This window comes from Talpa occidentalis, unplaced genomic scaffold (genome assembly GCF_014898055.3).
Source record: "Talpa occidentalis isolate TD23 unplaced genomic scaffold, MPIMG_talOcc4v2.1 talOcc4.7, whole genome shotgun sequence".
In the NCBI taxonomy this organism is placed as follows: Eukaryota; Metazoa; Chordata; class Mammalia; order Eulipotyphla; family Talpidae; genus Talpa; species Talpa occidentalis.
In genome coordinates this window covers 115,947,388-115,970,344 of record NW_023605083.1, presented here as the reverse complement: position 1 = coordinate 115,970,344, position 22,957 = coordinate 115,947,388, and the positions used below count along the sequence as shown (strand labels likewise).

At 57.1% G+C, this 22,957-nt stretch overlaps 1 protein-coding gene and 1 long non-coding RNA gene across 2 annotated transcripts; one reads left to right on the top strand and one right to left on the bottom strand.

Moving 5' to 3' along the window:
• Positions 1–1,910: 1,910 nt before the first annotated feature.
• On the bottom strand, positions 1,911–6,352 carry LOC119230894 (uncharacterized). Its single transcript, XR_005121826.2, has 3 exons — positions 6,293–6,352; positions 2,667–2,762; positions 1,911–1,946 (listed from the first exon to the last, which is right to left on the bottom strand). It is a non-coding gene; the product is annotated as an uncharacterized LOC119230894 (long non-coding RNA).
• Positions 4,375–22,302, top strand: NGFR (nerve growth factor receptor). The gene is made up of 6 exons (XM_037492450.2): positions 4,375–4,554; positions 11,305–11,446; positions 14,025–14,384; positions 17,856–18,108; positions 19,246–19,406; positions 20,031–22,302. Exons 1-6 carry the CDS (start codon positions 4,489–4,491, stop codon positions 20,330–20,332), a joined length of 1,284 nt encoding a protein of 427 aa, XP_037348347.1. The 5' UTR covers positions 4,375–4,488; the 3' UTR covers positions 20,333–22,302.
• The last annotated feature ends 655 nt before the right edge of the window (positions 22,303–22,957 follow it).

The following is a 22,957-nucleotide window of genomic DNA, read 5'->3' as shown; positions in this document are numbered from 1 at the left end:
GCAGCTCCAGAATCAAACCTCTGACTCCAAACCAGCCTCAGGCCCCGCCCGGCCCCCTCATTGGACAGGCCCCCCTTGCAGCCCAGAAGGAGCCAGCTCAGAGGTAATCACTGCATCATGCTTCAAAGCCACCAAGCCAGTGCCTAATGGGGGGCAGCGGGTTTCACTTACCTTGCCTGGCTGCCTGCCCAGGGCAGATGAGATGCAGCTGGGAGAGCCCAGCACCTTCTCCCTACTTCCCCCGCTGAATTCGTTGTCTCCTTGCCCATCTCTCTTCACCCCTTCTCTGGTTGGACAACGGAACTGGAGGATAAGGGAGGTGATTCCCTCTCAAGCGGGAAAAGTGAGCACGCACTAAGAGAGCTTGGAGATGACGTCTTGGATCAAAAGGCAAAGATTACCCACCTGGGCAGGCGATTGAGCTCCTCACTGTGAAGCTGTCCACAGCCTCTGCAGCGCGGGTTCGATCCTGGCCAGCCGGCGAGAATCCCACATGTCGCGGCAGACCTCTCCTGTCTCGCCCGCTGCTCCCCTCAGCAGTGTATTTCAGTGAGTCTGCCTGTTCTGCTCCCCGCTCTGTCTCTGGTGAATCCTCTCACCCTCCCGCGCCTCTGACCTGTACCGCAGTTCTTGTATAAATAAATAAATCTTAAAAAAAAAAAAGATTACCCACTTGATCTGCCTCCATACATCCCACCCACTGGCCCCAGGCCTGGGTTCTGTGAATGCATGTTGGGAGGGGCACCTGAGTGTGGGGTACAGTCCCTTTGACCTGCAGGGTCTAGCTCCCCTCGTTGGGGTGAAGGCTGGGGTGGCCATCCGTGGGGGATAGCACCAAGATGCGTGATTGGAGGGCCCTGTGTGGTGCAGGGGCCTCACACAGCATCCAGCCTCCTCCTGCGGGCCCTGGAGCAAGTGGCTTAACCTCTTCAAGCCTCAGGCTCTTCACCTATAAAATCCTTCAGGGGACAAGAAATAATTGTTTGACTCACTCTGTAAACCTGAGTTCCTGTCGTCTGCTCCCCTAGTTCCACTCTGAAGTGGGGTTGGGGCTGCAGGGACTGTTGGGGACTGATAGGCAGGGGTTGCTGAGCTCAGTGACCTGCAGATGGCCTGCAGCGAGGGGTGTGACCAGGACAGGAGTTCAGCAAGAGTATGTGGGGATCATGCCTTACTGGAGGGCCAGGGTTGAGTTGGGGTGATTAGATCAATAGGAAAGAGGCAAGCCCCTCCCATTTGGACTCCTGAAGATGCAGTCTGATCCCCTACTCCCATTCCCAGATCCGTGCAGAATTGCAATGATTTCTACTATGGGCGATGGTCCTGGGGCAACCTCCAATGCTGCCCCCCTGGTGCCGCCTGTCTGACCCCACTTGCAGGTCAGTGGCTACGGGCTTTCTCCCAGGCCAGCTCACAACTGTGACTGCAAGTACCAAGCCTCAAGGAGAGGGGACTCGGCCAGGGAGAGAGTTGCAAAGGGCACTCATTTGTGGCCAGGAGTCCTGGCCAGGCGGTGCTGCGCTCACGCAGGCAGAGGCTCCACTGGGAAATGTGGCTTCTGGCTTCTGATAATGTTCAGAGGAACAGGGACCAACCCAAGTGCCCAGCACTCATTAGGAACAGAGCTGTCTGCTGCTCGTGCCAGTGTAGATGTAGCAGGGCCAGCGAGGAGGTGGCAGTGGTGATGGTGTGGACAATGGAGTAGAAATCTTGGTTGTGATGGGGGTGAGTGTGGGAACTATGGCGGTGACAGTGGGGGGTCCTGGTAGCGAAGCTGATGGTACTGCTGTTGGTGTAGATGGCTGTGATGGTGATGGCAGTCACCCTGATCACAGCGATGGCCAAGGCTTCAGGCCCATTAGCAGAATCCTTCACATGGAATAACGGACACTAGGTCATCAGCTCTGTGAGAGAAGCTTCTCTTGTTCACCATGCGACCCTGGCACCTGGAACAGAGTATGCATACAGTAGGTGCTCATCGACACACTGATGAGTGGCTCCACCATGTTCTTCCCTTAGTTCATCACCATGCCTGTTCAAGATGGAATTTTTTTCAATTCCCATTTTATAGATGAGGAAACCGAGGCTGACAGGGATGCTGTAACCCACCTAGGAGGACACAGGAGTGAGCCACGTGGGGGGTGGGGAGTGTGGGCACTTAGAGCCAGGCCCACCGGCTCTCCATTCTGTGTTCTGTCCTCCGGGCACTGCAGCTCTTTTCCCCACCCCACTCGGCACTACATCGTGGTCTCGTGCTGGGGCTTCATCAGAGAAATACTGCTAATAATAGTAACAATTGCTGTTTGTAATTGTTGGAGTAAGGCTTAAATGATCAAGACCATGGAAATTATTAATAAGCCAGGCCCAGCCATGGTAACGTGGGTCATATTAAATTGTGTTGAGATGGATAACCTTGGCAATAATAGTAACCGGGATCATAAATTAGTAACAGCAGTATTTAAATTAATGCCACACTGTCGATACCCAAGGTAGAAAGCAGCAGCTTGATGCTGCTGTGAGTACTATGTCACCCCTTCCTGCCTTCCATGAATTCGGCTGAGAGGAAAGAAGAGCTATAAAAACAGTGGGAGGAGACAGCTGAGAGATGGTCCCTGTCAGGGGGGAGGGGTCCTCAGGGATTTCTGAGGAAGGACCAGCAGACTGACCTCTTATGCCCACCATGGAGTTGGTGGCTCATTCGCTGCCATGCTCCAAGTCACGGAGATGTCGATCTGTCCTCTCGTGGCTGGCTGTCACCCGGACTTTGTTGGTTACACAGGAAAGAAATTCACAGGACAGATATTTTACCCCCCACAAAAGAATGAATTGACATCAGCTGATCTAGGAAATCACATACCAACTTGCCAGCATGCCCTCTTCCCAAATGCTTGATCTCCCCCTTCTTCCTGTAATGTGGGAGGATGGTGCTATTTTTTTCAATAGACCTCAAACCTGAGGTCTGCATATGGCCAAGATCAGGGTGCAGGGTTGGGCTTTGTAGACTTGCCCTCCCACCTCCTCACCCCCCATAGCTCTGTGCTCCAGGGCCTTTATGTCTGAGAAGCAGGAAAGGGTGAGGACAGGCAGAGGGTGAGCACCCAGCTGGGGATGGGGGTGCTTTCCACCAACAGACTGGTGGCACACTCCCAGCTCTCACGTGAGTGTGCTTAGGACCTACTGAGGTTTCTAGGGCATACTGAGTGTGGCCCTGGGGTCGTCTGCATAGTCTGTGGATGGGCATATTCAACCACTTTTCTGTTTATTCCCTTTACAGATCTGTATTGAACACCAACTGTGGAACAGGCATTCAGACAACAGATTGCAGTCCCTACCTGGGAGACCTTGGCAATAATAGTAATGGAGTCCTCCTAGCCTCTAGTGAAGGCTGTACTGTAGGGGATGCATCTGAGTGTGTGTGTGATGTGTTTGTGTGTGTGTTCATGGATGCTTGTATGCACTTGAGTGAGAGATAATACACATTATGGCTTGTGTGGAGGTGACTGTATGTGTGCACGACACATGTAGGTGAGTATGTGTTTGTGTGACCACGTGTGCGATGAGTGTGCATGGATGCAAGGTGCACACAGTGTGGGGGGCGTGCAGGAGACGGGGTGGGCATACCCAGTGCACAGGTGCACACGTATCCAAGTTTGAGAGCACGTGTGTTCCAGTGTTTTGTGTGTACACCTGTGACCTCTTCAAACCCATCTTTTGAGAATTCAAATAATGTTGGAAAGGACTCCACTTTGAATGTTCCCGTTGCACACCATCCCAAATCGGCCACCTGCCAGCCCTCTTCCCCCTTTCTCTAGGCCTTTGCCCAGAAGCCCCCCTGCACTGGGTAGGGGTGGGGTCTAGGCTAGAAAATGAAGAGCGGGGCTGGCAGTGGTCATTCTCGCTGGTAATGACTGGGTAGGGACGACTCAGAGAAGAATCAGAAGCCAGACGTAGAGGAAAATGGGCACCGGAGTGAATCTTGCCGGGGGCCGCGGCCAAAGACCGGAGGCGCAGAGGGGCCGCCCTAGCCCCCAAGCCCACGGCACGGGAGACCCACGCGCAGCAGCGCGGGATGGGCCTCGGGTACCGGGAGGGTGGAGGGTGCGGGTGGAAGGCTCGGAGGGCCTAGGGGCGCCGAAAAGCGGCTGGCGGGCTCGCGGGCGGGCGCGGCTCCCGCATACGTCCCTTCCCCTCGGCTCCCCTCCCGGAGGGGCCCGGCGGGCGGGCGCGGCTCCGGGCTCGAGCTCCTTCCCCTGCGCTCCCTCCCGGAGGCGGCGCGGCGGGCGGGCGCGGTTCCGGGGGTGGGCGGGCGGGGCGGGGAGGAGGCGGGGCCGCCGCACTGGCTTCTCCCAGCCCCGCCCGCCCGCAGCCAGAGCGAGCGGAGCCGCGGCCAGCTCTGGGGGGCGGGCGCTGGGGCGCAGCGCCGCGCAGCCCTATCTGTCCGCGGAGCGCGCTGAGCTGGAAGCCGGACGCGGCCGCGGGAGGCTGGAGATGGGGGCAGGTGCCGCCGGCTGCGCCATGGACCGGCCGCGCCTACTGCTGCTGCTACTCCTGGGGGTGAGTGCCAGCAGGAGCGAACCCGCTCCCTTTCCTAGGACTGGACCCCCGAGGGGGCTAGGTCTCCCCGAGGAAGAAGAGAACCGCGCGCAGAGTCCCAGGCGCAGGGGTGGGTGGCGGGAGAGGAGCTCCGATGACAGGCCAGGGAGGAGTGTCTAAGGCTCTCAGCGCGCAGAGGAGACCCTGGTCCCGGGCAGAGATGACGGCAAGAGGGGCGCACGGGTGCCGGTCCTGGGGTATCGCAAGGGGTTGTGCGGAGGCGCTGGGAGGGGTCTCTCAGGAGGGGGTACTGGAACTCTCGGGTGTCTGGGTTCTTCAGAAGGGGGCGCTTGAATGCCGGGATTTCGAGGCGACTTTCCTCTTGAGCATCTTATCTCCGTAGGGTCGGGGACTGAACCCAGGCCAGAGAGGGAGGCATTGGGCCGGGGGCTGCGGGTGAGAGGGCAAGTGGGCGGGGGCGAGGGCCGGGGGCGAGGGGCTGGAACAATGGGGAACAGGCTGGAGGGACTGGAGGCAGTGGGGACCCGCATCGGACAATGGGGGCCGGCCAGACAATGGGGGGGAGGGGCGTCGGAGGGAGAGGTTGCAGAGGGGGCGGTCGAAGAGGGAGTCGAAGTGGGCCAAGGAGGGCAGAAAACACGACGACGGCGAGGGAGGTAGAGAGAAGCAGCAAAATGAAAGGACACCGAAGGGCAAGCTGAAGTGGCCGGCGCCCCGCCTGCCTGCCAGGGGACAGGGGGCCGGAGGGGCAGGGGCGCGAAAGCGCCCCGCGTCTGCCGCGCGCTTTCCCGGGAAGACCTCGCCCAGTGGGGGCAGAGAAGCTGGGATCTCAGACTGGGAAGGGAGACCCCACTTCGCTAGGTCGAGCCTCTTCCCGGGATTCCCACTACCAGCGGGCTCCTCCGACGCACTCACTCCCACAGTGTGAAGCAGCTTCGCTGACACCTGGCGCAGGCGCCTCCTGAGGGGTCTGGCCGCCCCGAGTCCCCAGGTGCCGAGCTCCTGCGCGCGCGTCGCGCCCCGGGAAGTCCCAGCCGCGCACCGCTCGGGGTCGCGCCCCCCGAGGCGCCCGCAGGGGGCGTTGCTGAGCGAGCGAGGTGCGCGCTCCGCGGCAGGCGCGCCTGGGACCGCGTTCCCGGGCCCCCCAAACCCCCAATAAGTTAGGCGACCAGGACGCCTGGCCCGCGGTTCCCCAGGCTCCAGCTCCCAGGAGGGCCGGGATTTCGCGGGCGCCCCGCCCAGTTTCCTGGGGAAGCCGCTGGGCACCCCACGAGACCGAGGCCCCAGATTCTGTTTCGGCAAGAGACACCTAGTCCTCATGAGCGTCCCACACCTCCCGGTAGTTCCGACAAGACACTCGGGAGCCGCGGCCTGGTGTGTAGACAGAGCGGGGGTTTGGCGCTGGAGGGGCGTGCTTCAAGTCTCGTCTGAGCATCGGGCCCCCAAACCCCCATTTTACAGATAAGGAGACTGAGGCTCCGCACGTTTAAAGACTTGGCTAGAGTCCGAGGAAGTTGAGCCTCGGTCCTAGCGAGGCAGCCCTCGCCTGATTCCCAGCTCCGTCCACCCCATGCCTTTTAAGGGGACAGACAGCCCGCGCCCCATCCGCCTGGGAGCTGCTTCTCCGCAAGGCGCACTTGACACCGTCCGTGGAGCCGGGCGGGCGCGGAGTCCGCGGGCCGGGGTAGATGAACCCCATCCCAAAGACTCGGCCCAGGTTCCCTGGAGTTGTCAGTACCTGTGGCTTCGTCCGGGGATTTGGAGAGGCTGCGGCGCGTTTTCTAACTAACGCCGCGGGCTGGAGACGCTTCTCGGCGGGGGGAGCGGGCCGGGGAGGTGGGGCCGCGCGGCCGGTGCTAGGACCCCGGAAAGGCGAGGCGTGGGCTGGGGCTCCGGGTCTGGGCCGGACGGTGTCCTCCGCGTGGAGCAGAGCAGGGGGAGCAGGGGAGCTGGGCGTGGAGGGGCTGGGGGACCGCGAAGGTGGCCGGGAGCCCAGTCCGTCTCCTGCAGCCCCGCGGCTCTCGCCGGCCTCGGGGGCGGCTCTCCAAGGGCGGGCGCCGCGCGGCGCAGCGGCGCGCGTTTCGGGCCGGCCGCGGTGGAGAGTGCTGAAACCAGAGCGCGTCCCGGCGGGTCGGCTGGCGGGCCGCGCCGGTAATGGAGGCACTTTGTCATTCAGACGTCTGTAACCGGAGCCGCCGGGCTGGCTAATGCGCCTAATAGGGATGCAGTGAGGGCCGCAAATGAAAGGACAGGAGCGGCCAGGCTCGGGAGGCCGCTGGGGCAGAAAGGGGTCCCCACCCGGCTGGACCAGCCGCGTCTTGCGCACGAGCCTAGTCTTCCCTGGGGGTGCTGGGAGGGGAGGCCGGACTAATAAACTGGGTTGAGTCCCTACTATGTGCCATGCACTGCCCTAAGTAATTTTCTCTGTGTTACTTAACCCTTAAAAAGTCACAGCAGACCAAATCTAATTATTCCCCCATTTTACAGTTGTAGGAGCTAAGCTTGTCAGCGTTTCAGGCCCCAAACCAGGAGCCGCCAGTTGCAGGCGGTGGTGCCCCTGGATTGGCGCTTATTATTACCTCCAGGCTCCACCACCCCTGCCCCACACCCCAGACTTCTAGATCACACAGGGGCACTTGGCCTTGAACCATCACTAGCTCTGGAGATTACATATCCCAAATTTGGAGCTTAGTCTCTTTCCCCAGGGCTCCACACCCCTCGAAAATCTTTATGCAGCATCTCCTTAGGAATTATCAGTCTCCTGGTGGCACGCTGGTGGCTCAGGCTGTTGAGCGCAGTGCTGTGAAGCTGTTCACAGCCTCTGCAGTGCCAGTTCGATCCCTGCCGGCCACGGGGATACCCACATGACTGGGCAGACCTCTTACTGTCTTGCCCACTGCTCCTCTGTAGTGTATTTCAGTCCGTCTGCCTGTTCCGTTCCCTGCTCTGTCTCAGGTGAATCCTCTCACCCTCCCGCACATCTGGTCTGTACCCCGGTTCTTGTATAAAAATAAATAAGTCTTTTTTAAAAAAGGAATTTTCTCTCTCCTACCCCAAGATCACCCCTGTCCACAGGGGTGGGAGGCACTTACCAGTACCTGCCAAGGATTTGCATTGGCCTCAATAGACCTTCCACATATAGGAAACTCTTCAACCCTGTGGCGGTGGCTACTGGCTTCATTCTGATGAGGCTGTTGTGAATGAGTAGGACTCATCATGCTGTGAGTTCATGTATTCAAATTCTTTCAACTATTTTGGTGGGTTTACTATTTTGTCCAGTTTTAAAATAAGTTTCAGGTTCCTAAACATCAATTCATCTGAGGGTATTTCCATGGTTTTTTTTTTTTTAATGGTAAAAATAGAATGATTGCAAGCATTTTAGAAAATGGGATGTAATCATTTCATTTCCATCAAATTGGAAATGAAAAAGTGTAATACATGTAAATTTCAGGCAAATGCATCTATCGTTTTGGTAAATTGATTCTTTTGGAGCAATTTGCTGACTCCTATCATACTCCCTGCTCCCCAAGATTGGCAGCTTTGAATTAAGAGAGGCATGACAGGGGCTTACATTAGGCCTGAACTGTGGGGCCCTCGCTTTCCCCATCTATCTGAGAGGGGGCAAAGGCAACCCCTCAGCATTTTGGCATCTGGAGCAGCATTTTGGGGTGACATGTTCTGTCCCTCAGGGGACAGTGACTCGCTGCTGAGATCAGGCCATGTCTCATTGGAAACTCTTAGCTCCATGCTCGAGAGCACAGTTGAGTGAGTTCATTTTAAGGAAAGCAATTTCTCATCCTCCTTTGGTTTTCATAGTCTCTTCAGACTCTTCCTGGTGGGTAAATCTCCTTCATTAGCTATCATGCACCCTGCTTTTTGATAGCTCCTCTCTTTGGGGATGGCTGTGCTCTCCCACCCAGGGGCAGCAGCTCATACTCCCTTTGCAAACTAACATTTATTGAACTCTTACCCTACACCAGCCAGATTTGCATAAGTTATTTCATTGAATTATTTACCGCAACCCTGGAGAGTAGATAGGACCAATCCAATGTTTTAGGCGGGAAAACCCAGGCTTAGAGACACGGAGAATTTACCCAAAGTAATATACTACTAAGTAGCAGGTCTGGGATGTTTTGAAATAGGAAACATAAAGCAAACACAGGAAACACATGGTTTGTACTAATATGGCCATGACTCTGAATGCAAGATCTGGGAGAAGAGAAAGGAGCGTGGCTGCGGCCCAGAGAACAGGCTTCGAGGAGGAGGGACCTGCTGAGGCTGCTGCACCACCCCCCACTTGAGGCGGACCCCCTTAGCTATCCAGAGTCCTCCTGGTCTCTGCTGCGTTAACTAACTGGAACATAGCCAAAGCCACCAAGGGAGCTAGAACAACCCCAGACAAGAGAAAGGTGTCCAACTGTATATGCACCTTGCTCACTCCTTTAATGAGGCAGATGCTGTCATGATTACCTAATGGTGGGGAAACTGAGGCACAGAGAAATCCAAAACATGTCCTAGCTCCAAAGAGATGAACCATGATGCAATGATGGAGGCAGCTGAGGAGGAAGGCAGGGGGAGCTCACACTTTTTCCTCCGAGAATTGTCCCCTCCAGGTTTGAATCCTATTTACACTCATTTTGACCCCTTTCGACCAAGGCTAGTTATACCATTTCTAGAGCTTCCCATAGACCTAGGGAATTAGAGTGGTGGGGAGGGGTCACCAGACACACTCTGGTAGTGGCACAAATGACAACTGATACAGAAGGGAAGGAGACAGAAACACTATTTTGAAAAAAAGCTGACAGAAGAACTCAAAGACACAAATGTGTGGTAATTTGCGATAAAGAACACAAGAGTTTCACTGCATTGCAGCCCAGCATAATCGCTGGTGTAAATACCGAGTCCCTGAGTCATGGGGAAACCGTGTAGGTCTGTTCCAGAGACAGGCCAGGGTGCAGCCACCAGGGTGGAAGGGAAACCTTCGGTGATGAAAGCCGCATGCACAGCTCTTCAGAAAGCTGCTCCCTGGGATTCTAGTTAACTAGTAATTAACATATTCCATACAGTATTTTCATATTCCATAAATATGCACACTAAGGACCTACTGTGAGCCAGGTGACCATCAGGGGCTGGCGCATCCACAGGCCTGCCCTCAGGAGGTGGACCATCTAGCCGGGGGGACTCAGTGAAGCTTCAGACCAGACAAGTAGAGTGAGGAGGGAGAAGTATAACAGGGCAGCTCTGCCTAAGTCTGGGAGAGGTGGGGGCCACAGGACCATGATGTTCAGGAAGTGACATTTTAGCCGAGCCCTAAAGGATAAAAGGAAATCAGAACAGACCTTCTGGATACTCGCTCGGCTCCTGGGGGCCTGCCTGCATCTGGCCTTCCCCCCATCCCCACAGGCTCCTGGTTTACAGATGTTCCCAGCTCTGTTCCTGCTACCTGGGAGGAGAGGCTGGTGACACCCAAGTTCCCCTCCGAAGCTGCATGCACCCTTGCTGCTGGTCTCTTGAGGACCTCAGGCCGCTGCTAGACTGACCCAGGCTGCCCATTCCCTTGCCTGCACCAAACCCTAGTGTGACCTCATGGTCTGCCTGAGGTGAAAGCAGAGGAATGTCCAAAATGGCATTTAAAGCTCCTGTCTGGTCCCACGACCCAAGTGCCCATATTTCCTCTCGGCATCAAATGGGAGCTGCATGGTCTGGGGCCAGGGAAACTGGCTTTGGAGTTTTATTAGACATTACTTTTTTTTTTTTTTTTTGTTAAGGAAAAGAAATATAAAACAAACTGCCAGCAGCCCCTCCCTCTAGGGAATCTGGTGCTAAATCGTTCCATCCATGAGCAAAGATGCCTCGGCGGCAGGAATCTGACTCCCCTTGCCCGATTCCAGCGCCAGTCCCACTGGCTGCATGGGGGCAGGAAGGAGGCTGGCTGGTGGCTGGAAATCAAACCCTGGTGGAGCAGGGCTGCTGGGTGGTGAGAGTGGCCACTTTCTCATCATAGATAACAGGAGACCTTTTCTCCGGCCTTGGCGCCAGACTCTTGCCGATAGGCTGGTCTTTAGCTCTGCCCCAAGCTGTCACCATCTCTCTCTGTTGAGAGATGAAGACCCAGAGAGGGAAAACAGGGCGGGGCAGAACTCTCAGCACAGATCAGGACTTGAACCCAAGACCCCACGCCTCTGCCTTCAGTCCTTGAGTACAGACATTTGATACTTTAAATGTTGAATGACAGAATTAAGAACCTGCGCTAGGGTTCTGCCAGGCGGGGCCTTGTGTTAGGAAAAGGCTGCCCTCCAGATAAATGCAGCCCTGCAGGTGTGCAGCTTGGCAGGTGGAGTTTGGGCTGGATTTCAGCCTCTGGTCGCCCCCTTGGCTGGCAGCCCTGTGCAAGCTGCAACCTGCCTGGCCTTCCTGACACCCCTGCCTGAGGACTCGCTGTGCCGCAGGCCACCTTTTCCATGTGGTGTATCTCAAGGATTCTGGGCATTGCTGCCACCTCAGGATGAACTTTGCAGAAGGTCAGCATTGGAGACTCTGACCTCACAGCCCAGAAGCCTGCAGGGGTGCACTGTCCCCAACTGCCTTTCTTCTCTCCAGCTTTGATGTGCTTAATGCCTCCCTGGTGAGCTCATCCTGGCCCACATGGTTCCAATAGAAGCCTTGAGGAAGGGGGGGGGGTGTTTGATCCCTCAGGAGCCAGCCCCCCTTTCTGTAATCAATCTGACCTGCTGATCTCCCCATAACCAGGTGTCCCTCGGAGGGGCCAAGGAGTCCTGCCCCACGGGCCTGTACACCCATAGTGGTGAGTGCTGCAAAGCCTGCAACCTGGGCGAGGGTGTGGCCCAGCCTTGTGGAGCCAACCAGACTGTGTGTGAGCCCTGCCTGGACAGTGAGTATGGGGTGCACGTGGGGAGAGGGGTGAGGAGTGGAAGGCAGGGAGGGGAGCTGGAGAGGAACATGACCAGTAGAGGTCTTATAAGGGCTCTGCCTCCTGGTGGGGTCTCTCACCCACCACTGTGTGGGCCCCAGAAGTAGTTGACCCTGTTCAGGAGGCCAGAGGGCTGAGAATGGGTAGAGAAGTATGCTGAGGGAGGAGGGGGCCTGGTGGGGGACTCCTATGGGGTGCCCCTACCCAGCCCCCAAGCAGAGAGGCCTGGTAGAAGAGTGTTGCCAGGTGGGGAAGAGTAGCTGATGCTACGATCAGCTAAAAATACCACCCTCGCTGCAAAATCAATGGCTGCCACTTACCTTCCGTGTGTTGGTGGGGAGGGAGGGAGGGGAGGAGGATCAAATCCTAGCTGCCCTGGAGACTGACCTTGGGGGATCCTGGAAACAGTGGCTAACTCCCCCCACCCCCCAGCAGGCAAATAATTCTCTAGCTCCACCCAAAGGAAGAAGAGCTTTCCGGGGCAGCAGGGAGGAGGCATGGGTTTGGAGAACTGTAGGGCTATCAGGGTGATGATTCCGAGTACAGGAGGGAGCAGGGCACTGTGGCCATTCCCACTGGGACTCCCTTGGGGAGGGGAGACTCATTTCCTAGACTCCTGCCCAGGAATCTCCCCGCCTGGGCCCTAAGTCTCCCAGGCTGGGACTCCACTCCCTTCTGTGAAAGGAGGAATAGCCTTAGTGGGGCCTGGAAGAGGGAGGGCCTGGCCTCTGTGGGGAAGGGGCGGGAGACAGGAGCAGAGCCCAGCACAGCGCGGTAGCAGGAACCCTCCCTCCCCCTTCCCTCCTCCCCTCCTCTCCAGCTGCGTTAACAGGCCACCTTTACAAGCCCACTTTATGGGATGGAGACCCCAGCGGACTTTCCCTCTATCGTCAAAACGTTTCCACAAGGAAACCCATTAAGCTCCTGCCTTCATTCTCTGCCAAAAAAAAAAGACCACATTTTTCCCACCCCTTAAAACCCACTCCCAGGAGTTTTCTGCTAATTTTCTGTGTTTTCCCATAGCAAAGCCCTTCCCTTTCTCTTTGGTGTGACTAGACCCACATCTGCCATATGCCAGCCAGATTGGTTCCTCTTGTTTGTATAAACTGGACGGCCGGCTTTGCCTGTTTGTGTTTGGAAGTCCTTCCTGCTGTCTGCTTCTCTGCCACCTACTTTTATCATTGCTCACCCCGGGGTACCCAAGCTTTATAGGATCCCTGCCCTGTGTCAGGGTTTTACAGTAGAACTTCATTTGTTCCTCGCCACAGCCATGTGAGAGGAGATGTTACTTCTCCATTTAATGGAGAAAGAAAAAGACTCAGAAAAAAACCCAAGTCACACAGCTACTAAGTGATGGAAGCAGGTTCTGAATCCAGATCTGCCTGCTCCCTAGGATGAGAAACACAGAGGTCCCTCTGCCAGCACTGACTGGAAACTCCCTTTAGTTCATTGCTGTATTATCTCCTCTTCCTCCCCAGTATCTGGCCTCTTCATCTCGCTCTGCTTTTCCCTCCTTTGCTTTTCCATCCACACACCCACTCCTGAAGACAATGGTGCCATGCTCCATCTTGTCTCTGGAAGCTTCTAGAGAAGTCTGAGCTCAGTCCCCACAGCAACCCCCCTTTCCCTCATGGGCTGACACGTCACCTGGGGCTCAGCTACTCCTGCTTCCACTTTCTGAGGACTCCCTCCTTCCCTGTTCTCAATTGCCTAAATCTGCTCTTTCTGCGCTTGGAGCAAGGATGAGTTCTGTCAGATTCAGACTGGCAGAGCTTTCCACCCTGGGCTGGAAGGGGTGAAGATCTGGCTCTGTGCCGGACTCCCTCCAGGCTCCAGGAGCAGAGGACCCTGGCCTCCCCTGATTCTGAAGCTCATATCCATTGACTAAGAGAGCACAGTCATGCCTTGAGCTCCAGGTCTCCCCTTCCTGCCTTTGAAAGGGCAGAGCACTACATACCAAGTGCTGCTTGTCTCGCTTCAGGCCTTCCTGCTCTACTGCACTTTCTTACCGCGAGTCCCACCCTCAAAAGCCAAGTCCTTCTGCAGCGTGGGGTAGCGCCATGGTGGGAGACACTGCTAACTCCAGTCACTCCCATGAAGGCAGCACTTGAGCCCCCACCTGTGCACAGAGGCTTGGAAGGACAGCTGCCCGGGAAGGCTCCCTGGTGAAGGCCCTGTGTGCCTGGGCTGGGTTCACAGCCCAGCTCTGGCCTGCGGGGAGGGCTGGGTGGGAACCACGCTGCGATTATTCCTTAATCACGCTGGGAACAAGGGGATAGGGTTGGGAGCTCTCTCTGAGAATTTGCCAAGAAATTTCCAGTACCAGCTGGGTTACCCCTGAAGCATCAGGGGCGCTAGCACGGGACTCTTGGAGCCCTTCTTCCTACCCAGTCGGCTGCCAGCAGTTTTTAAGGAGTAATGAGGGGGCAAAGCTGAAGAGGGGGGTCAGTGCCCTGGTAAGATGGTGGGGGGAGCCCGTGTCCCACATGCCCAAACTGCAGGAGGCTAAATCCCGGGCCCACGGTCCATGTCCCCCCAGGCGTGACCTTCTCTGACGTGGTGAGTGCCACCGAGCCGTGCAAGCCGTGCACCGAGTGCGTGGGTCTGCAGAGCATGTCGGCGCCTTGCGTGGAGGCCGACGACGCCGTATGCCGCTGCGCCTACGGCTACTACCAGGACGAGACGACGGGCCGCTGCGAGGCGTGCCGCGTGTGCGAGGCGGGCTCAGGCCTCGTGTACTCGTGCCAGGACAAGCAGAACACCGTGTGCGAGGAGTGTCCCGACGGCACCTACTCCGACGAGGCCAACCACGTGGACCCGTGCCTGCCCTGCACGGTGTGCGAGGACACGGAGCGCCAGCTGCGCGAGTGCTCGCGCTGGGCCGACGCCGAGTGCGAGGGTGAGGAAGGGCGCCCCCTGCGGGTCGAGAAGGGCGGGCGCGGCTCTGTGTCCCCGGAATCTCAGGGAGGTGTCTCCCCACCCTGCCTGACCACTGTTTTCTTCCTTGGGCTGAGCCAAAGAAAGCCATCAGCATCCTCCTGGCCACAGCTACCACATGGCAACTCATTTTCTAGAGCTTCTCTCAATTTGTGGTTGTCCTGCTAGGAGAGGTTAAGTAGCTGGGAGCCCTGGTGTCCCGGGCACAGGGCAGGGCATGTGTGAGCCTTGAAGGGGCTTTCCAAGTGTTAAGGGACTTGAGGACCCTCTCCTGAGGGTCCTCTGGGATCTTTATCCTTCGAGGCCAGGCCTGGGTTTATGGCCCTGGGCACTGCGGCGGAATCAGCCCTGTGACTTTCTATCTGAGGATGCTAGTCAGGACTGGCACTCTTAACTCTGGACCTCAGTTTCCTCAGTGGCCATGGTTACCCGGATTGCTGTGGGTTAAGGAAGGTGGCTGGTGTACCAACGTGTGGTGTCTGTGAGAGAGACCAAGAGTCACTGTCACAGGTTGGAGGACCCTAAGGAGGTTGTGGGGGCAGAGCCTTTGTGATGGAGGAAGACAGGGAACAGCAGGCCTGGGGCTCTGGATCCTGAGACCAGGCCCCATGCATGGGGCTTTCAGCCCCCAGCGGTGCATGGGAGCTGACTGTGGCCACCTTTGGCAGGCATGGAGCCCCAAGGAGACAGGGCAGCTCCTCCTGGGAGTGGGGAGCACCTTGTCAGCACTGTTTGGGTCTCTGGTTGGTGAGCTCCATCGTGGGGGACATGGGTGGGCTTTTCAGCTGCAGGGAGAGGTTGATAATGCTTTACTTTCTGTTCCTCACCCTGTGGCTGGGTGCCCATTTAGCTATTTCCTTTTGGGGCCTACCCCTTAGGGTGCCCTCACACTGAGCAGGCAACACAGTGTCTCCTCAGCAGCATTGAGTCTGTCCAGTCCGTCAGGAGAGTTAGCTTTTACCCCAGTTTACTGAGAGAGACTGAGTTCCCAGGAGATCCCCCTTCCTGGTAAAGACAACACAGCCTCTGCCTTCTGCCAAGAACACCAGAGCAGGTGGTGGAGATAGGTCCCCTGTGTGTGTGTGGGGGGACCTCCGGTTTGACACTGGCTCTGCACACCCTTGCTTTGCTTCCAGGTCTACTCAGGGCAGAGAGGGCTGTGAAGCTGGACTGAGGCCAGGCACATGTGCAAAGCTTCCCTATCACATGGGGAGGAGGAGGGAGACAGAACAGGGTTCCGGTGGCCTTCGCCCAGGGCCAGGAGACAGGCAAGTGGTGTCAGGCGCAAGGCAGAGCAGGGAGGGAACTTCAGATGCTGGTTTGTGGACAAGTCTGGACCAGCTGGTGGGGGGACTTACTCAGCGGTGCAGTTCCAGCAAAGAAAGGTGATGGCTGGAGGAGGGGTAGGCTCTATTTCTGGGGCGTTTACAGACTCCTCCCAGATACCACCCCACTTTCCCAGGCACCCTAAAAGAGGAGGGTATCCCCAGGAATGTGTTTACTGTGCTCCCTCCCTTTTTCTGCTCCAGTGTCTGATGGGTTAAATGTCAGCTTGGGGCAGAGGGAACGTTTCAGGAAATGGAATTTGATTCGTGGTTGGGTTGACCCCTCTGCCCCTCAGTGCATTGTATTTCTTGCATATACATTTCAGGTATCCTGGTGACTCACCCGCCTTGCCCCCGGTGAAATTTGGGTTTAGGAGGAGTAACCTGGTCCCTCTCTCCACCCCCAAATCTGACAGCTCCCATTCAGGAAATGGCTGTCAGGACCTGCCAAGGGCTTAGCTGGCTGGAATGCTAGTGGACATGGCCACATCTGGATCTCATCCCCTTCACCCTCAAACAGAGGGGACTGGAGAGATGAGGGGAGAGTGCCCTAGACCCTGCCCTGGACTTCCTCTATCCCTTGCGCTGTCTCTGCCCTTCCCTGCTGCCCTGGAACCTCAGCGATATCCTGCCTCACCAGCACCCCCTCCTCATACATCCACTCCATACCTTCAGCCTTGGGGTTGGGGTCTGCCAGGCCCCCAACCGGTATCTTAGCCTCAGGGCTCAGGCTGCCCCTCCAGGTCGCCCAGTGCCCTATCAGGGCAAGAGAAGACTTCCTCAACCCCTCCCTAGAGCTCTAAGGCCTGGTCTACTACTTAGAGGAAAAGGGCTCTGTCTTCTTCACTTCCTGTCCCACCCACTCCTCCTGACCCAGGACTGAAATGGGGGAGGGGTGGGAAGGGACAGCAGATGGCACTCCCCTCCCCACTGCCAGCCAGATGGATTCCAGATTCACATCTGGGGGCTGTACCCCTCAGAAGGTGCTGAAAATAAGGGCCTTTGAAGCATCTTTGTCTCAAGGCCCAGGACACCAGTGAGTAGCTCTGACTCCAACTTGGGTGGCAAACTCAATGGGCAGAGTTGGGGAGCTGAGTGTCCTCCTTTTCACCCCACTGGCATGTCCCTTCAGCTTTCCCTCCCTGCCCCAGTCGTGGGAAGCGAGGATGGATGGGGGAGGCAACTTTGCCCAGACAGGCAGCCCCAGGCCCTCCAGAATCTACAGCCCCTGCTGCTGCCCCCCACTGAATGGCACAATGGAAAATCCCACCCACTGGTGCCAGGAGGTGCCAGGTCTCCTGCTAGGGAAGCTAGAGATGCTCAGCTGGCATACAAGGGCCCAGGTGGGTGGCAAGGCAGTCTCCCTTCCCCTGAGGTGGGACAGTACCTACCTGCTGTGTAGGTCCTTTCTTAGCCAGCAGCCAACTCTGTACCCAAGTTGGGCTGGGGCTACCTGCCACTGTCTACCCTGGCAAGATCAGATTGTGTGAGGGTCACACACTCAGGAAACACTCTCCCCACTGCCAGAGGACTGGCTGCTGCTGTAGCACACCCGGCCCCCCACCCCCAGCCTCAGAGACTGGAAAGGAGGGTGGCGTGGGGGAAGATGTGATCCTCATCCTTCCTTAGGGAAGGGGTGCCTGTGGTCATCTGGGGCAACCTGAGTTTCCAGCATTTCCCTAGAGTGATGCTAGCTGAAGATTTTCTAGGGTTCACTCTCTTTTGTGTATTTACCTCCATGCCGGGCCTCTGGTACCCAGGACAGGCAGAATGGAACTCTAGGACCACAGCTACTCCCAAGATGGAAGGGAGCTTAGACCATCTTTTACTGTCCCCTTACATGGATGGGGAAACTGAGGTCCTGAGAGTTGAAGAGACTCACATAGCTAGTCAGTGGCAGACCCAGATCTCCTGACTTCCAGGTGTTTGCCTTTCTCCTCCATGTTGACCTCACACAATCCCAGCCTTCACCTCTGTGCAAAACAACTGGGCACAAACCTGGAGAAGGGGCTGGGGCTGGAGAAGAAGTGCTGAGTGGGGGGTGGTAAGAACATGAAGGGACGGGCTTGGGGGGAGTTGGCATTCACTCCTATAGCCCTTTCTCCTAGAGATCCCTGGCCGTTGGATCACACGGTCCACACCCCCGGAAGGCTCAGACAGCACAATCCCCAGCACTCAGGAGCCAGAGGCACCTCCAGAGCAAGACCTCATAGCCAGCACGGTGGCCAATGTGGTGACCACAGTGATGGGCAGCTCTCAGCCTGTGGTGACGCGAGGCACCACAGACAACCTCATCCCTGTCTATTGCTCCATCCTGGCCGCTGTGGTGGTGGGGCTGGTGGCCTACATTGCCTTCAAGAGGTGAGAGGGAATGGGGAAGAGAGAGCCGGACCTTTGCCCTCAAAGAAGGCTTTGCTGTGACTGTGACCTGAAAATGCACATGCCCTTTTAACTTAATCCAGCCAGGCTCATCCTCACTCACCATCAGCTGCCCCACCTCAGGGCATGGCAGCTTAACAGGAGGTAGGGAAGGGGCCCTTCCTGTCCTGTGCTAGTGCTGGCCCCCGACTCCCACGATTCTCCCCTTCTCCCCAGCTCCCAAATGCACACAGAACATTCTTTGCCAGCTGCCTGTGTCCCTTACCCTGAACCCCCATTTACTCACATAGTGACCAGTGTGTGTGTGCCTGTGTCTCATCCTTCCCATTTCACATTTGGGGTCCCATGGCACCTACATTCAGAGATACAGGATGTGCAAGAATTTCTGGAAAGGGTTTTAACATTTAAGTGCATTTTCTGTTCTTTCAAGAAAACCATCAAAGTAATGCATGCTTGTTTGAGAAAATGCAAACAAGAACAATGTCCTATAAAGCAAAAAGTAAAATCCCCCTTTTATCTTTCCAAATCCAACCCCTTTCCTCATTGGAATCTGCAGTGGATCCTTTCCAGCCATTTTCTACGCATTTATAAACACAGGCATATAAGGCTTTTTCTAGTTCTATGTAAACACACATTTTTAGAAAGCATCCTCACACACGCGTAGCCTACAGCTTTTCCACTTCATCCCCCTGGTCATTTGTAAACGCTCCTCCGATAACACTGGCCAGATCGTGATTTATGTAACCAGCCTCCTGTCCATGGACATTGGGTTTGTTTTTGGTTTTTCCTTCTTGCTTATTGCAGCGGAGGAGATCCTTGGGTATATCCCTGCGTAACGTGGGGGTGTCTCAGAGGGCGGACAGGGAAAAGTGGAACTCCTGGGAAGTCATTTCTTTCAGCACCATCGCTGACCAAATGTGTGCTGACACTTGGGGTGAGCACCAAGCCAGGTACCTCTCGCCCCCAGTGTCAGCGGGGGGCAGATGCATAGAGAAATGAGACCCTCGGGTGCAGTGGCAGGGAGTTACAGCTGCGCCCCTGCCAGACCTCATCAGAAATGATACCTTAGTGGGGGGGCTGGGTGCCCTCAGCCCTGAGAGTGGCCCGTCCTCGATCCAGGTGGAACAGCTGCAAGCAGAACAAGCAAGGAGCCAACAGCCGGCCTGTGAACCAGACGCCCCCTCCGGAGGGAGAAAAGCTCCACAGTGACAGCGGCATCTCCGTGGACAGCCAGAGCCTGCATGACCAGCAGCCTCACACGCAGACGGCCGCCGGCCAGGGTGAGCAAGGCCAAGGCCCAGCCGGGCAACCCAGACAGGGGGGCAGGAGTGAGACCCCCCTCCATTAGACTGGAGAAGGGACGGCCAGAGGGGCTGGCTCACGGGGCCTCTGTAGGATGAGGGCCTCTCTGTCGGGCAGGTCCTCTCCAGTGGAATGACTTGGGAAAGGAGGCTTTGACAAATTGGAGCATCCAGACTCAATCAAGCTAATTGTCCCCCCCTGGGGCTAATTACTCCCCAAAGTGGCTGCAATTAGCCTCCTGCCCTGGACTTCTGGGGAACAAGTAGTTAATGATGTACCGTAATTAGTGGCCCATCACCTAACCTCAGGACACTCACTGCAGAGAGTCTGGGGCTGGGAATCCTGTCTCCCCCTCTGCCTAAGAGCTGGGCCACAGGGAAGGGACAGTGCTGGAGATGCAGGTAGGGAGGGGATGTGAGTCAGCATCCTCCTATCCTGGGCCTCATCTTGGCCATCCCTCTGCCTCTAGGCCCTAGGGGTTTTCCAAGGTTGGGAGGAGAAAGGCCTGGGCCCTTCTTGGGACTAACCCCGGACTGCCATGCCCACCATGGGGACATGGGGGTGCATCGGGTAGTACCTGACTCCGCCTGGGTTCTTGGTAGCCCTCAAGGGTGATGGAGGCCTCTACAGCAGCCTGCCCCCGGCCAAGCGAGAGGAGGTGGAGAAGCTTCTCAATGGCTCTGCGGGGGACACCTGGAGGCATCTGGCAGGCGAGCTGGGCTACCAGCCTGAGCACATAGACTCCTTCACCCACGAGGCCTGCCCAGTCCGTGCCCTGCTCGCCAGCTGGGCTGCCCAGGACAGTGCCACCCTCGACACCCTCCTGGCTGCGCTGCGCCGTATCCAGAGAGCTGACATTGTCGAGAGCCTGTGCAGCGAGTCCACAGCCACGTCCCCGGTGTGAGCCCGCCGGGAGCCCCTGCCCCACCCCCACATTCCAATGACTGACGCTCCAGCCAACCCCCATGGGCCACGTCAGAGCTGAGCTCCTCTGGGCAGGACCTCAGTGCCCAGGCCCCAGAACCACAGCCCTGCCACCGCTCCCTGTGGCTCTTCGCTTCTGGCCACACTCCCTCCAGCGCCAGAAGTGCCCCTGCTGCCTCTCCCACCGCCCTCACCCCCTCACATCTCAGGCCTCTGCTCCTTCTCCTCACATTTCTAGGTGGGCCGGCCCCTCCCACCTTAGCAGGTGTCATAGCTGGGGGCTGACACCAGGGCTGTGTTAGGGGCCGTACCAAGGCCCCAGAGCCTCAGAGGGAGAGACTGAAGACCCAGAGCCAGGGACTCTACACTGTGAACTTGGGGAGCGAGGGCTCATCAGAGTGGCCTAAACCCTCCCTCAGCCCCCCTCACCTTTCCCCTTTGGCCTAAGATGAAGAGGATCAGAGGCTTGAGTGACTGGAAGAGGGTTTTGAAATCTAGTGCACCCCTCCCCCATTTTACATATAGGACAGTGAGGCCCAGAGAGAGGCAGTGACTTGCCCAAAGCTGCCCAGCAATGGGAGGCCAAATGTGGGCCGCTCCCCTCCTCTCTGAATGATGGACAAAGGCCTCAGGTTTGCTTGAGGGCTGGGAGATCAGGCCAGGCGACCCTCTGGAAAATACCTCCAAGCCAAACCCAGCCTGCCTGCCGCGTCTCCAGGCCCGCCCTACCCCTGTGGAGACGAGATGCTTCACCCACGCCCGGTCGACCCATCCATCGTGACTCAAGTCAGGTTTGGGGGTTGTGGAAAGGGGTGCTACTTCCCTCTGTCTGCCCCCCTCAGGCATGTCAGTGTGGCATCCACGGGGTGGCCCAGTCTGTTGTGGCCTCCACTCAGGCACAGACCCGCAGCCAATACAAGCAGCACCTCTTCCTACAGTCCTGGGGGTGGGGGACGAAGGATCCCCCAACCTGCCGCATGTAGTAGACAGACACAGAGGATGAGAAATCCTGCTTTCTCCACGAGTTCCTTCTCAGGCTGGGACCGGATCCTGCTCCGTGCAGCTGCCAGAGAAGCATCCAAGGGAATGGAGCCCTGCTCCGGTCTCCCTCGCCCGCCCCCGCGTTTGGCGGGCCAAGGACGGCTGAGCTGGCGTCTGCCTTCTAAGGGCCTGCACGTGGAGGAATCTCCCCACCCCTGCTTCCCTGCAGCCCAGGTTTGGCTGGCCCCGAAGGTTCCCATGCAGAAGAGTGGACCCTGCGGGAAGGTGGCGAGAAGGAACTGCGTGATGGCAACCCTGCAGGCAGCCCTACAGGGTCTCTCTCGAGCCCTCTCTTGAGCTTCGAGGACCCTACAAAGGACTGTTTTTCCCCTCGCTTGGTGCCAGGGGGGACCCTGAGGTCTCAGGAGGTCCCTCCCTGGCTGTTCTGTATTGCTTGATGTTGGAATGAGTGTGGTCCCCCCTTTATTTAGCATGATTGAGCCCCGGCAGGGTATGCACGGACTGTTACCCCCTCCTCTGCCCAGGGTTCTCCCCACCCTGTCTAAGGGGCTACATTGTACGTAGATGGCATTTCTGTGACCTCGACCTGTGATGGGAGGAGGAAACTCACCTGCTGGCCCCTCACCTGCGCTCCTGGGGAGTGGGACAGGGTCTGAGTGTATTTATTCTCCTCCCCACAGTTGGGGGAGGGGGTTGGGGGTTTGCAAGTATGGCTTAGCATGTGTTTGGTTCTGGGGCCCCTCCTGCCTCCTTTTGGGCTGAGATGGAACCCTTTTGGCTCCCAGCTGGGGGCTGGGAGCCCCAGACTCCCTGTTAACCTCCCTGTCACCTGCCCCTTGCATTCTGTGTAATCATTTCTAGGGCCCTCCCAAACCTACACATAAAACATAAATGAAGAACATTAAATAGCAAAGAAAGCAAAGTGGTGTAAAGGAATTTTCTGCAAATGCACATGGTTTGGGTCGGTGGGGGGGTATGTGTGGCCGGGACCCAGGTATAATTTCCAGCTCTGAGTTTCTGTCCTGTTCCCTCCTGTCCCTGCCCCCAGATGGAGATGTTTTAACAGAAATCTAGCAAATTCACATGTGCATCTATGGAGTTAATTTAACTGGGATAGAGAAGGAGTGGGGGCCCTTTGGCCCCGGATCTTGGAGAGGGAAAGTGAACATGGCCATGCAGGAAGCCATCAGCCGTGAACTTGACCAGATGTCATAAGTGAAACTGACCACGAGGGAGCCTGGGGCTTGCTCACAGGGCTGGGTCATAACCCTGCAGCTCCCAGCCACCCACATGGCCTGGAAGACATACCCCCCACACACATATGTGCGTGCACAGGGCCTGGCTCCAGAAGGCCTAGCAGGCTGGCCCCTCCTCTCCCTCTTCCTGCTCCCAGACTGCTCCCAACCCCCTTCCTGCCAGCCTGACTTGGAGCCCTCTGCCTGGCCCTACCTCACAGGCCCAGGCTGTGCCCTCTTCAAGGAGGCCCAGGCAGGGCTATTCAGTGTTGGTTGCTTGACCAGGTTCTCTGGTGGGGCTGGGCTGTGGTTTCGGGGAAGCCACCAGAGACTTGCGCTTCCCAGAAAGAATGGCAATCAAGACTTCC